Source organism: Pieris rapae, chromosome 9 (genome assembly GCF_905147795.1).
Source record: "Pieris rapae chromosome 9, ilPieRapa1.1, whole genome shotgun sequence".
Taxonomy (NCBI): Eukaryota; Metazoa; Arthropoda; class Insecta; order Lepidoptera; family Pieridae; genus Pieris; species Pieris rapae.
In genome coordinates this window covers 3,657,794-3,671,590 of record NC_059517.1, presented here as the reverse complement: position 1 = coordinate 3,671,590, position 13,797 = coordinate 3,657,794, and the positions used below count along the sequence as shown (strand labels likewise).

Genomic DNA, 13,797 nt, shown 5'->3' with positions numbered 1-13,797 from the left:
TCATAAAGGTATAAATAAGGTAAGGCGTTTCTTATATAACACTTTATCCGTATGAATAAAGTTGTATAATCCTGTTAACATGTCTAACGGACTTGTAAATGACTGTTATTATATAATATTGTACTTGCAATAACAAACATTTAAAATAGTAATGATCACTGAAAGAAAGAAGTTAAAAATGACAACAGTAACCTTTTGAGATCGTAGCATCTAAATACATAAGGGCAGTCGGATTTGGGCGACCACTTGTAACTAGAGAACGTTTGCACCGATTTTCATGATATTTCTTTCGTTTAATTTAAATTAGAAAATTTTCCAAAAACTTAAAAAAAGTCCGATATTTGTATCGACCGAACATTTAATGTTCATTCCGTTAATACGACAAAACTTCTCTAATTAAAAAAAGGTATTTAAATATATAATATTTATGTGTGCGTTCAGAAATCTGTTTCCTGTTAAACTTTTTATAAACCGATTTAGATGTTTTTAAACATATGCATTTTCCTTCTAAACCTACAATCGATATTAATGTGATGATTAAGACCATTCAAAAGTTTAGTACATATAGTACGAAGTACCAGCTTTGTAATTGAATTGTTTAATAGTGACGTCTATTTAACATGTATCACAAGAACGTTCGTAATATATGACATCTAGCGGATAGTAATGCTAATATCGTAGAATAAATGTTCATAACAACCGACAGAATATTACAGATATACCCAAGGAAAATGACAGTTTTACCGCTACTAAACAAACATCACGTTAGACAGCTCCTGAGAGAAGACATAGATGGCGCTATTACAAATACGACTTTTGCGTTCGTGTTGTTTAAAATTAAATGGTTTATTCATATTTCCAGTATTTTTATTTTTATTTTAAAACGAAGCTCCTTATCCCGCGTTGCGAAAGGGGTTACGTCAGCGAAAAGAAAATTTGGGGGTCCATGAAATGAAAATGGGGGTCCACAATAGTGGATCTCAACACATACACTGATAGTACCTATTTACTTACATCATACTATCTTAAAATATCAAAACATATAAATTATTTATAAAAGTACCTATGAAGTAAAAAAAATATTATATCTTTAAACGAGAAATTCTTGTATATATATATATATATATAATTGGAATCTCGGAATCGGCTCCAACGATTTCCTGAAATTTAGTATACGGGGAGTTTCGGGGGCGATAAATCGATCTAGCTAGGAATCATTTCTAGAAAATGTCATAATATACGTGTTTTATCAACTTAAACATAGAATTGCTGGTTTAAAGATGTCAGTCAAATAAAAACTTAAATTTGAATATAAATATCTTTATTCGATAATTATATTAATATTTCATCATTTTATTAGTATGTAATTCGTACCTAAATATAATTTCCAAAAAACACAATTTATAAAAAGAAAAAAATACCGAGCAAAGCTCGGTCATCCAGGTACTGTTTATAAAATTGTGTAAGTTGTAGGATGTTGGTATTCGCTTTGTGGTCGCAATACATTTTGAACTTGTAAAAACAAAAAAACATCAATTCAATTAATAAATGTATAAATTACCATGTGTTTTCACTTTAAGTTTTTAACACTAAACTTCAATACAGTTCGAAGGTTACAGGAAATCAATGTCAGGTAAGTAGGGGGTCTACCCAACACAGAAAAAACATGGCAACGGGTCTACGACACAAAAAAGTTTGGGGAACTCTGATTTAGGTAAACGAATACACTTATGAACGTCAAAAATATTAATTAATTGTAAATTTACATTTACTACCAGTTCGCAAGTAAACGGCGTAGAGCGGGCAAGAAGAACTGGCAAGAAACTTTCCGCCACTCTTTTCATGTTATCTGAATTAATTTTAACTGATACTTTTAGCTTCGTCATAAATCAACTTGTATTCCACGTGACTCTAACAATATGTAGAACCTAATAATGTTGTGCTATTTTACTGAAATTCATAATCAAATCAAATTTTTGAGTAACTTAACAGCTCTATATGGACCACATAATGATACGCTATCCTAAAAATGATAAAATGTATCCTACACTATACGAGCATAAGGTCTGTACAAAGGACTGGCGCCATCTTTATGTGCTGTATTACAGTATTTTAATAAATTTTTAACGTCTAAATATAATGTTAATAAATATTTTAACTAATAAATAAATGTTTATAAATATTTTAACGTCTAAAATATGATACATCAGTGTCGTTGAGAAATAACAGAAACTGTAACTAGCAAATGGGAATTCTTGGGTTTATATTGAACTATCTGTTGGAAAAAAACCTAGTTAATACTTACGTAAATAATTAGGTACCTATTTTGTCTCTGTATCTTAATAACTAATGATATTGTAGATATAGTCATTTACATTTACATACACGAACAGCCTATAGTCAGATTATATATATATATAGAACTATATATACTATAGATAGAACCTAGACCACGGTTCTTTACCGCCAAGGAGTCTTTTATAACATGAATTTCGAATTCGTTTGTTTTACCCGATAGATACTGTCTGCAATGAAATATGAATTCAATTCCATTCGGTCTTTCAAGTCGTCTAAAAATAATACGACGCTGTCGACACGCACGTGTTCTATATTTCGCGTGCGCATGAAGTGCGGGGCACACTAGCAAGCGACACAAGACAGTATAATGAGACACGGCGACGCGTTGCAGGTCCCGCTGCAAACGCTTGCTTTGCTTGTGTTTGCATTCGCCATTGCTCGAACGAAGGCGCTAGATCTGCAAATCGGTGCGTATTTAGAAGTTGCAGAGCTCTCTTATACGTGCGTGGACTAAAAAAACGTATTGTTTGTATACAGGAGTAGTAGAGAGCGATCCGGAGCTAGGAGCGCGGCTGGCGGCGGCTTTAGACGCCGGGCTACGAGCAGAAGCCGTGATCGACGATGACGAAATTCAGCAGAATGTTAATCTCGCGCCTGTGGAACCAAACGAGCCCCTTGCGTTGTCCACACACATTTGTCTACAGGTAGCCGCTAAAACCTGCTATATACTGGAATGATAACTAACTATAAAATTAAAAATAACCATTGTTCACAATAATATTATTGTAAATAACTCGACTTTCAAGGACATACCAAAAAAAATTCTGCAAAGTCTGGTATTAATAGTTTATGTTGGCACATATTATTTATTTTTATCAATTTATTTAGTTATATCTAGATAAGAATAAATGTCAAAACAGTTAATTTAAATAGTTTCAAGACATGAAAAGTCTCATACTTAATATACACAAATATATATTTCAGGCTAGGGATGGTGCACAGGCGGTGGCTAGTGGCGACAAGGGAAACGAGGGCGTAGCGGCAGCTGTGCGCGCCGGTGTGTTGCTGCTGTTAACGGCACCCTCGCCGCATCGCAACCTCGACGCACTTGCCACTGCGCTCGATCTCTTCCCGCATCCTGATGTTCTTGCTACGGTGCGTTAATCTTTGCGAAGCAACAGAGATACCAAATTTATGAATATAAACCAGACCTACGTTTACAATACCTGAATTTTAATATACTAAATTATTAACAAATTGATTCATTTTAATCAGATATAATATATTCATTAAGAAATATTGATAAATTATGTTTAATACAACCAAGTAATACGGAAAACTTCATATTATGTATCAAGGCGCACAAATATTTAATCCAGTTTAAAAGAATTAAAACATTTTTACAAATTTAAAAACTTTTAAGAGTACATATAATTAATAATAAACCTATAAAATAATAAAAAAATACACATATATTTATATCTGCGAACAAGCGTCTAAGAAATCCTTAGTATTCAATAGTAATGCTTGTTGTAACATCAATGCGACCTACCTGCACTTTTGTAAAAAAATATTTATCTAGTTAGAAACTAATATTTTTATTTTATATGTAAGTATGGATTATTTTCAAATAATTTCAAAACACGATGTACATAACTAACCTACTCTAAATTTTCTCGCTAAGTGAATGTAATTCTTTAAGAAATATAAAGTATATCAGAACCGAACCTTCAACGGTCACCCCCAACCATCATTATTTTCAGGCCGTGGCGGAGCTATGCGTGGCAAAAGGCTGGCGAGAAGCTGTGGTGTTGCATGAGGGAAGTGCCCGAGCAATACCGCTACTCGCGCGACGGGACCACCTGACACTACGCGCACGGCAATTACCGCCGCTGGAAGATGACGATGCACTCAGAAATCTGCTACTTATTTTAAAAAAGTGGGGAGCAAATAAGTTCATAGTATGGTGCGAGGCGGAGTGTAGCAAACGTGTGCTAGATGCGGCACAGCGTGTTGGGCTATTATCGGAACGTCACGCGTACCTATTGCCTGCACTTGACCTGCACACGCTGTCCCTCGACGATTTCAGCCATGGAGGCGCTAATATTACTGCTTTGCAACTCTTTGAGCCGAACTCAACAAATGTTGTTGAGGCGATGCGGATCTGGCAAGAGGAATACAAGAAGCGACTCGGCGACGCGGCCAACGAGGAGGAGGTTGAGCAGATCGCGGCGGCCCCGGCTACCGCGCTCGTGTTGGCTTACGATGCAGCTCGCATCATTGCAGCTGCTCAACGCGAACTTAAGCTTAGCGCCGGTGAGCGTGGCGAGTGTGAGCACGGCTCTGCGGCGTTTCACGCCGACACGCTGCTTAACTATATCAGGTCTCGCGGTTGGAAAGGCGCAAGCAGTGAGGCTGGGCTGCGTTGGGCCGCAGGTGGGGCGCGGCGAGATGTTTCATTGCTAGCTGCGGAACTGATCCCAGGTGGTGAGCTGCGTACAGCGGCGGCGTGGTCAGCACATGGAGGTCTCGCGTGGCGTCCACGGCCTCCTGCCCCACCGCCACCGACGGACTCTATGACTAATCGAACCTTCGTAGTACTAATTGCTGAGGTGCATCTACTTTCTTATCTGAGTGATACCTCTATTATTAGTTTCAACCGAATTGGTTATTAAGACATTTGACATAAATTAAGTACACAACTACTATTCAACGAATGTATTTTATGTATGTATGTGCTCGGATATGAACTAGAATCAAGTGTACTGGTGTACGTAAATTTCTCTAAAAACACAAAATGACAAAAAAATGTGGTTTAAAATAGTTTATAACGTATTTAATTTCAATTACAGAATAAACCATATATAATGCGGCAACAATCAGCTGATCGGCTGTCGGGTAACGAGCGATATGAAGGTACTCCTTAGAACATTTACTTCATTTTGTTATTGTTTTAAGAATAATAATGGTGTTTCTGTTACAACATAAACAGTAAATAAAAAAATTACTTTTATAGATAAATTTATTAAAAAAAACGTACATGACTTGAAATACACAGTTTGCTATAACATCTTAACATGTGGCATGCTAGTACGTATAATAATTATATTCAAATAAAATTATTTTAAATTATATTAAAATGAACACTTGGCATGATAATTATATCATTTCATAAAATTTACAAATAAATTGAAACTTTTGGTTATAAAGTCTAACTGAACTATTCAATTGTCATTTCCCATTTAACTAAGCTCTGTGATGTAGGATTTTGCATCGAACTGATCGAACGGTTGGCTCAGCTCTTGCAATTCAACTACACCCTGGTGGAGCAGCCTGACGGTAACTATGGCTCCCGCAACAAGACTACCGGCCAGTGGAATGGCATGATGCATCGCCTCATGACTGACCCGGTATGACCTACTACTAACATGGGGTAACACTCTTATATTTTTTCCTCTTTAATATAACTTCTATCGACAGGGAATAGATTTCGCGATCACGGACCTAACAATAACAGCTGAACGCGAGGAGGCAGTGGACTTCACGACGCCGTTCATGAACCTCGGCATTGCCATCATGTTCCGTCGGCCGCAGCCACCTGCACCGGCATTGCTCGCCTTTCTACTGCCATTTTCGAATGGTGTGTGGTTATGCGTTGCGCTAGCCTACCTCGGGACGTCCCTTGTGCTATACGCTGTGGGACGGTTGTGCCCCGACGAGTGGCAGAACCCGTATCCATGTGTAGAGGAACCACCCGCACTTGAGAATCAATTCACGCTAGGAAACGCGCTATGGTTCAACATGGGCGCGGTGTTAATGCAGGGTTCTGAGGTCGCGCCCGTAGCATACGGCACGCGCGCCGTGGCAAGCGCGTGGTGGGTGTTCGCTCTAGTTATTGTCAATTCATATACGGCCAACTTGGCAACGCTACTCGGCACTAAGACATCCAATGAGCTCATCCATGATGTGCGTGAACTGGCTGATAACGAGCTTGGCATCACCTACGGCGCTAAAGACGGTGGTTCCACCTACACCTTTTTCGAGGTAAGATTTTCTTTTATTTTAGTTAAGTAATATTATTATACACAAATGCAATAGATGTAGCTTTTCTTTCTTCTAAAAGGTATAAAATTTTTTATAGCAGAACGATTGAAATCACTGAGTTTTGAAATGGATCTAAAAATAAATACTGTTTTTCTAAGCACATCATATCAAAATCGTTTTACGTGTTTATGAAATCATTAAATTTAGTAAAATAATTATATTTCTTAATTTTTATATTTTAAGTAAATTACTTGGATTTTTGTAAATCATCTTTTTTGTCTGCAGTATTCTAATAACGAGCTGTACAAGAGGATGTATCTAAAGATAAAGGACCAGGAAAACCCGAAGACCAACGAAGCTGGAATTAATAAGTAATGCGTGATACTAAAGTTATTTAAAGACATTTATTAACTTTAGAAAATAATAATAGTATTATAAAAGTATGATATACTATTTAAAGAAGACTTGAAATTCAAAAAAAAAATTATAGACTCGTACCCATGGGAGTTCATATAAATATAATTTTATTATATTACTTACTGTTATGATAGTGATTCTTATTAAAACAGACAGTTCATTTGGTTAGTATTGTGTTAATGAAGCGTGTCCTGTAAATGTATATTCAAATCAAATCAAAAATCATTTATTCATATAGGTAACATAATGTACACTTATGAACGTCAAAAAAAAGAAGTATACAATAAATGCTTCTAATTTTACATTTACTAATAATAATAAATAATTATAAAATATATTAAATTATTTATTAATAATATTAAAACGTTAATATTTAGTGTTGATAGCTATAGTGCTTATTATACACAACTGTTTTTTATTACAGAGTGGTAAATGAGAATTACGCTTTCTTTGCGGAGTCTACCACAATCGAGTATACCATTGAGCGTAACTGTGAGGTCACCATGGTATGAATACTCTCCCTACTTTCCCCTTCCTACCTCAGCCCTAGTCGTTTCGTTATTGTTTTCTTGTATCTAAATGTAAACTTTACCCTTATAGGTCGGCGAACAACTGGACAGCAAGGGCTACGGGATCGCCATGAAAAAAAGTACGAATTTGATTTGAAAACAAGATAACAAGTGTTTTAAAGATGATACATAAGACATATAACATATTGTTATAGATTCTCCGTATCGACATTCGTTGAACCTGGCACTGCTTAACCTTCAAGAGTCAGGAGTGCTCCGCGAGATGAAGTACCGTTGGTGGAACGAGAAGCATGGCGGCGGCGCGTGCCAGGTATTTTATAGTTTTGTAGGCTCACCTCCGGATGACTTAAACATTAATTATTTATAATATATGTTGTAACGTTTCAGCCCAATGATGACCCTTCAAATGAAGAGTTGTCGATGCGTAACTTTCTCGGCCTTTTCCTCGTGCTGGTAGTCGGATGCTTTCTGGGCATAGTGGTGTCATGCTGCGACCTGGCATGGACAGCATGGCAACATCCAAGAGACCCCTCCATATCCTTCTCAAGGAGCTTCTGGGCTGAGCTGCGTTTTGTATTTCGGCTTGATCTCTCCGAAAAACCAGTACGCGGACCTCTTACTCCTCCGCGTGATTCTCCTCGCTTAGCGTCTGCGTCACCTGGATCAGATCGCTCGACGTCACCTCACTCGGCATCAGTGCAGTCTGTGGAAGGACAAGAACGATTGCGCTCACTCTCGAATAGACGAAACAGTGCGCGACGCTCATCAATGCATACAGCAAGCATGCGCCTCGCGCGACACACCACACCGACACCGCGCTGACGTATTAAATAAATAGTCAATCATATTTTATAGTTTATCTTTTAAGAAATCCAATCCTCTATATACGTGGGAATAGTGGACGCTTGTTGCACATTCCGAGGTTGTCGACATTGAGGTTCCCATTACGGCTGAGTCCCGGTTTCGGCCGAGCTACACTTGTCAAAACAGACCTACCCGTTTGCTTGCTTATTATCTATAAATATATATATATATATATATACATATTTGCTTTATTATCTAAGGTCTCTATAACCTAATTTACTTGAGTAAATCCCCATTTAGAATCGTGGTCTTCCCTATTACTAGCTGTGTTGTTTAATAACATTCATAATAACAGTCCCCCCTTAGGGGCGAGGTTAGGAGGTTAGGCCCAACCCAGGATTTGATTCTGTGATCACATGTTGTATCGTTAACTGTAACAAAGATCTCAAGTTCTCAACAAAGTTTAAACGAAAAATAGTGATAATGATAAGCACTTTATTGACATCACAAATCAAATGAATAAAAAAATTCACAGTGCATTTAAAAGGGTAAGGCCGCTAAAAGGCAAAAGAGCAGTTTCTTGTACACCTATATTGACTAAAAATTAACATTTAAAAATACTATAAACTACACTGAATATAATAAAATAAGCACAGAGTACGATAAAATTACGGTTTACTGATACAATTTTGTTAGATGTTTCTTAGTTGAATTCATTAGTCAGCGAGGTCTGTACGGCTTATGGATGGCAAGATACCTGGCCTTAAAATATATATATATGAAATAACTCTGACCCACTACATCTGTATTGACATTTAACATTTAGGTTAAAAAGAAGAAAATAAATAATAATAAATCATTTATTTCCAAATAAGAGGTACATTTATACCGATCAATTATTATAGAAATCCACACATTCAGCCACACAAAAATAGGCATGCAAATGATACATTAGTTTTCTTAGTCATATAATAAGAATATCAGTCTTAATAATAAGTCAAGTTATTAACAAACAATTGTTGTCTTATAGACCAAATATTCGCCCCAGCTATAAAAACACCTTGACTTTACCAACCTTAAACAAAAAAAGAAACTTAAACACCTATCAGGTAAGTTTGAAATATAATGATTCTACTTCTCTGATTTTAAATGACAACCTCGGTCACTCTAAACAAAAAAAAATTAATGTTAACTGGTTGGTCAATAATAAAAGCCGGGCGAGAGACAGCGTCGCTAAGGGACGTATGTAGGGTTGCGCACGCCGGCGCAATGGGCGGCGCAGCGCTATCGACGAGCACTTCGGGAGGCGGCGGCCAAAAGAGGCAGTCGCGCGCCGCACCATGGAGCCGCAACTAGGTGAAGCGGCCGGGCCGGTGCCCGCCGCGAGGCCCATCGTCAACCCCGAAGAGTTTGGGGAAGTCGACACCACCAGGTGAGCCTGACGCTCCACCGCCGCCCGGAATTCGCTCACATGAATACCAATGATAAAAAATTCCAAATGGACGCCATTTTACCACTTGATAATCGTTTTGAGTTGACTCGAAACCTCATAAATACATTCTATCATTCCTCTGTCTAAACCTAAGTCATTAATGTCATTGGTGTAAGCACTGGTTAGGTTTAAACATGCCACTTGTAACAGGTTTTAAACGAAATCTAAAAGACATTTACTTCATGGTTTATATGTGAATTTGTACCATAATTGTATTATGGAAATTATACTGATAGAAAAGTTGTAAAATATAAATTTAATATACCTTTATCACCATGTTTCCCAAAGTTTTTGTTGACTAATTGCGCTGCTGGTGTATACGTAATATGTATGTTACATATACACCGCTGTAGCTCTTTAGGCATAGCTGAGCAACATATTTTCTAACAATGAATTCTTAAGCCTACAAACCGTACTAGTGTGAATATTTTTTTAATAATAATAATAATATAATATGGCCTATTCCTTTAGAGTCATCACAAAATTTCAAGATTAATTAAAAGAGTGCTACAATGACATAATTTAAGAGGGTGTGAAGTAGTTCTAAGTACTAGCTACTATTGATCTTGTGAAAAATGTGTTTTAATTGGGCTCTTTATCAATATCTGATACTTTTGTGAGGGGTGTGGTGCACAAAACAGAAACAATATAAAAAGTCCCTTATTTACGTATATTATATATTAAGTTACTTATACTTATATATCAGTAGATTCGATAGACATAATCCTAATTAAGATGGATTATAACGTACACACAAGTCGCTTCTTAACTTTTTGAAATAGTTTACAGATTTTAATACTGTTCAATATTGGCTACTTCTATGAGTAACTATAATTTTTAACTTAAATTTTCTTTGTAAAAAGATAAAATATCTATTACGAAAAGGTTAAATAGAAGGAATAATTAGGTAATGTAATTTATACTGACACGAATACCTGCCATATACTTGAATTATATATAAATACACATTTTCCTCCAGGAATGCGCATCTCAAACATTATTGATCCGAAATTATTAAATCTTAGATGGTTTAAAGTAATTCAAATGAAGGATTTTCTCAACTAAGTTACCAAAAAATAGTGTCAAACTATTTTTACTAGTGACAAAACAGTCAAACATACACCAACATACGAACGCAAACAAAGGGAAATTCCCCAACAGCCCATTCACTCGCACACTCTTCTTAAAGTCTCAGTTACCATCGGAATACTGGGCATTGACATGATGATAATCGAATGATGTACAGTTTTTTCCTATATTACAAAAACGCCCTTTTAATCCATAATATAACGAAATCTTGTTACAATGCGATGCCTAAATTTAAGTGTTACTTTTATATACTAGAGAAGTTATAAGAAAATAAGAAAAAAATCATTTATTGCAGATACCCGGCGCCAAAAGACGCCACGCACAAAGTGCGCGGCCGTAACGACCTACTAGAGCTGATGTGTGGCGCCGGCACTGTCGACCCCGAACTACTCACTGTCAAGACTTTTTACTTCTTCTTTTACTCTGCCTTCGGCTCCCTTTTTCCTTTGATGGGTGTTTACTTCAAGCAGATGGGTATGAATGCCGGGCAATGCGGTCTGCTGATCGGGACGAGGCCATTTGTTGAATTCCTCTCAGCACCGTTCTGGGGGGGGCTCGCAGACCGTTGGCAGAAGGGACGCACACTTTTATTGGCCTCGCTTGGTGCGTGGATCATATTCACATTGCCCCTGAGTTGGGTACAGCCAGGCGCAGTGGCATGCGTTCAACCAGTCAACAGCTCAGCTTACGTACTGGCGCCCCCACGCTACGACGCGGACGCTCCCCCGGTTCCTCACTCTTTCCGTACACCTGTTGGGTCCCGCTCGGGCTCACCGTTGTCAGTCTCCGACGCAGAAAACTATGACCCCACCGCCAATTCTGACTGGGTCACACCACTGCACTCCTTTATAGTTTATACTACGCCCAATATTCAGAAGACCTTCTTTCTGCTCCTGCTTCTTGTGGTCATCGGAGAGTTCTTCAGTGCTCCAGCCATCACACTCGCCGACTCAGCGGTGATTACCTTGCTGGGCGAAGACGCTGACAGGTCTTGTCATTTTTTATCACTAGCATATTAATAAATAATGTTTTTTTTATAAATTTTTGCTATAATTGGATTCTTATTATAAAGTCAAATACATATTTGTTAAAAATATTTCATAAATATAAGTAGAAGAAAATCAAAGAGTAGTTAAGAGTAACGAACTTTTACGAACTTGCCTTTAGTTATCTTTTGTCTGGCAATTTCTTTAAGTGTATTATTGTTTATGGTAGGTATGGGCACCAACGCATGTTCGGGTCATTGGGTTGGGGTCTGGCTATGTTCTTCGTCGGCATCGCGCTGGACCACAGCACCGCCTTCAGCACACATCCGTGCGGTGGCCCGCAGCGTTACGAGAAGAATTATACCATCTGCTTTGCAACCTTCTCTGTACTTATGGGTGCCGCACTCGTAACCGCTACTCAGATCCGATTCAAATATGAACCACCGAGCGTCGAAAACGAAGTCGAACCGCCGGCAATAGTAACAAGCGAGCTATCACGTGAGGCACAAATGCAAGCGCAACTAGCGGCGCAACTGCAACTACCGGGTCTGGATACGAGTGCACCTGACCCACAGCCCGCGCCACAACCACTTCACCACGCCAAAGTGTTTGCGCAGACCACTCGCGAGATGCCCGAGTGGGTCACCGTGCTACGCCAATTCCAAAACGTCAAGGCGGCCTCCTTTTTACTTGTTGCCTGGTTTATGGGCTTCGGCATTGGCCTAATATTTACGTTCCTCTTTTGGCATCTTCAGGTAAGAAATGAGTTATAATTTATTATATTAATATAAAGGTCAGCCAATAAATTTACCCCTTATTTTTGGCAGTTAAAGTGACTATTTCAGTAAAATGCTTAGACTTAATTACAGGATATAGCTCGCTCTAAATAATCATAATAATATTGACATATTTTCGAAGCACAGTAATAAACATAGTTACAATCCGGTAATAAACATCCTTTTAATGTACGTTTTAGGATATTGGAGGCTCGCCTACTCTGTTCGGGGTGGCGTCAGTCATCAATCACATTTCGGAAATATTTGCCTATTTCTTCAGCTTTAAGCTGATCACACAAATGGGCCATGTAAAGGTAAACGTTTTACGACTATCCGAAAGTACGGAAGCTCTTGAATGTAGTATTGACACCGAATAATTCACAGGTGCTGTGTCTGGGGCTAGCCGGCAATGTTGTGCGGTTCTTGTACATTTCATGGCTGTCAGACCCCTGGTGGGTCCTACCGTTTGAGTTTGTACAAGGGGTCACACATGCGGCAGTGTGGGCAGCGTGTTGTTCGTACATTGCACACGGCGCTCCTCCACGTCTGCGCTCATCCGCGCAGGGTGTACTTCAAGGGCTGCATCACGGATTGGGGCGGGGTTGTGGCGCTGTAATCGGCGGCATCGCTGTTGCGAAGTGGGGTACTACGCGTACCTTTGCCGGCTACGGATTGCTGTGTGCAGTAGCACTGGTGGCGTTTGCATTCGTTAACTTCCGTGATGCGGGTGACGTTGCGACTGCAGCCGGTGGTGCCGGCGTCGACAGCGAGGAGGAGGCTCGCGCTTTTGCGGAAGCAGGCGTGTTAGCACCGCATGGGGTACCCTCTGCTCCATTGCCACGTGCACTGTCCTCCACGCGCCTTGCTGATCTCGCACACCATGACAACTATGGTGCCACACAGGTAGAGTAATAAAGTCTATCCGTATAATTATTAACTACATTATAGTATATTAATCGGGATTTTCGTTGCAGAACTACAGTGGCGCAGAGAGTTTAAGCGTGCCGGGAGGTGGTCCTCCTGCCCCATCGCCTGCCAACCCTTTCCTCAGCGAACAACCTGGCTCTTACCGATAAACGACACTGCCAGACACTAGAGTTCTGAACGTACATGTTTTGTAGCAACTTGTTGAAAATTTCTATTCATAGTTATTGTGCTCTATTCCAAATGTTAACCTATGGTTAGGGTATGCAATCCGACATAATTCTTAATCCTACGAGATCTCGACTCGAGATTGCATTCCCCGCTAAAGCACATCCGGTTTTATTTATTGTTTAAAATTCAGATATAATGTTTTATAAAAATGTAAAGAATTTTTTTATATTAAATCAGATTTGGTTAGCATATTAATTTATTCCAAT

At 38.7% G+C, this 13,797-nt stretch overlaps 2 protein-coding genes across 2 annotated transcripts; both read left to right on the top strand.

Moving 5' to 3' along the window:
* The first annotated feature begins 2,621 nt into the window (after positions 1-2,621).
* LOC110999756 (glutamate receptor ionotropic, kainate 2) lies at positions 2,622-8,136 on the top strand. The gene is made up of 12 exons (XM_022268975.2): positions 2,622-2,765; positions 2,836-3,002; positions 3,283-3,453; positions 4,062-4,910; positions 5,151-5,214; positions 5,563-5,708; positions 5,779-6,342; positions 6,628-6,713; positions 7,184-7,265; positions 7,360-7,408; positions 7,484-7,599; positions 7,677-8,136. Exons 1-12 carry the CDS (start codon positions 2,666-2,668, stop codon positions 8,109-8,111), a joined length of 2,829 nt encoding a protein of 942 aa, XP_022124667.2. The 5' UTR covers positions 2,622-2,665; the 3' UTR covers positions 8,112-8,136.
* Positions 8,137-9,386: 1,250 nt separating this feature from the next.
* On the top strand, positions 9,387-13,786 carry LOC110999760 (major facilitator superfamily domain-containing protein 6-A). The gene is made up of 6 exons (XM_022268979.2): positions 9,387-9,525; positions 10,970-11,662; positions 11,890-12,415; positions 12,637-12,750; positions 12,821-13,339; positions 13,411-13,786. Exons 1-6 carry the CDS (start codon positions 9,434-9,436, stop codon positions 13,510-13,512), a joined length of 2,046 nt encoding a protein of 681 aa, XP_022124671.2. The 5' UTR covers positions 9,387-9,433; the 3' UTR covers positions 13,513-13,786.
* Positions 13,787-13,797: the final 11 nt, after the last annotated feature.

What these genes read in the sequence shown, in the direction of transcription:
- LOC110999756 (XM_022268975.2), top strand. Translation starts at nt 2,666, where the DNA reads ATGAGACACGGCGACGCGTTGCAGGTCCCGCTGCAAACGCTTGCTTTG. An exon ending in TCGTAGTACTAATTGCTGAG is followed by an intron (nt 4,911 to 5,150) that starts GTGCATCTACTT and finishes TTTCAATTACAG; the next exon opens with AATAAACCATATATAATGCG. An exon ending in ATCGCCTCATGACTGACCCG is followed by an intron (nt 5,709 to 5,778) that starts GTATGACCTACT and finishes TTCTATCGACAG; the next exon opens with GGAATAGATTTCGCGATCAC.
- LOC110999760 (XM_022268979.2), top strand. Translation starts at nt 9,434, where the DNA reads ATGGAGCCGCAACTAGGTGAAGCGGCCGGGCCGGTGCCCGCCGCGAGG. An exon ending in CTGGGCGAAGACGCTGACAG is followed by an intron (nt 11,663 to 11,889) that starts GTCTTGTCATTT and finishes TGTTTATGGTAG; the next exon opens with GTATGGGCACCAACGCATGT. An exon ending in ACAACTATGGTGCCACACAG is followed by an intron (nt 13,340 to 13,410) that starts GTAGAGTAATAA and finishes TTTTCGTTGCAG; the next exon opens with AACTACAGTGGCGCAGAGAG.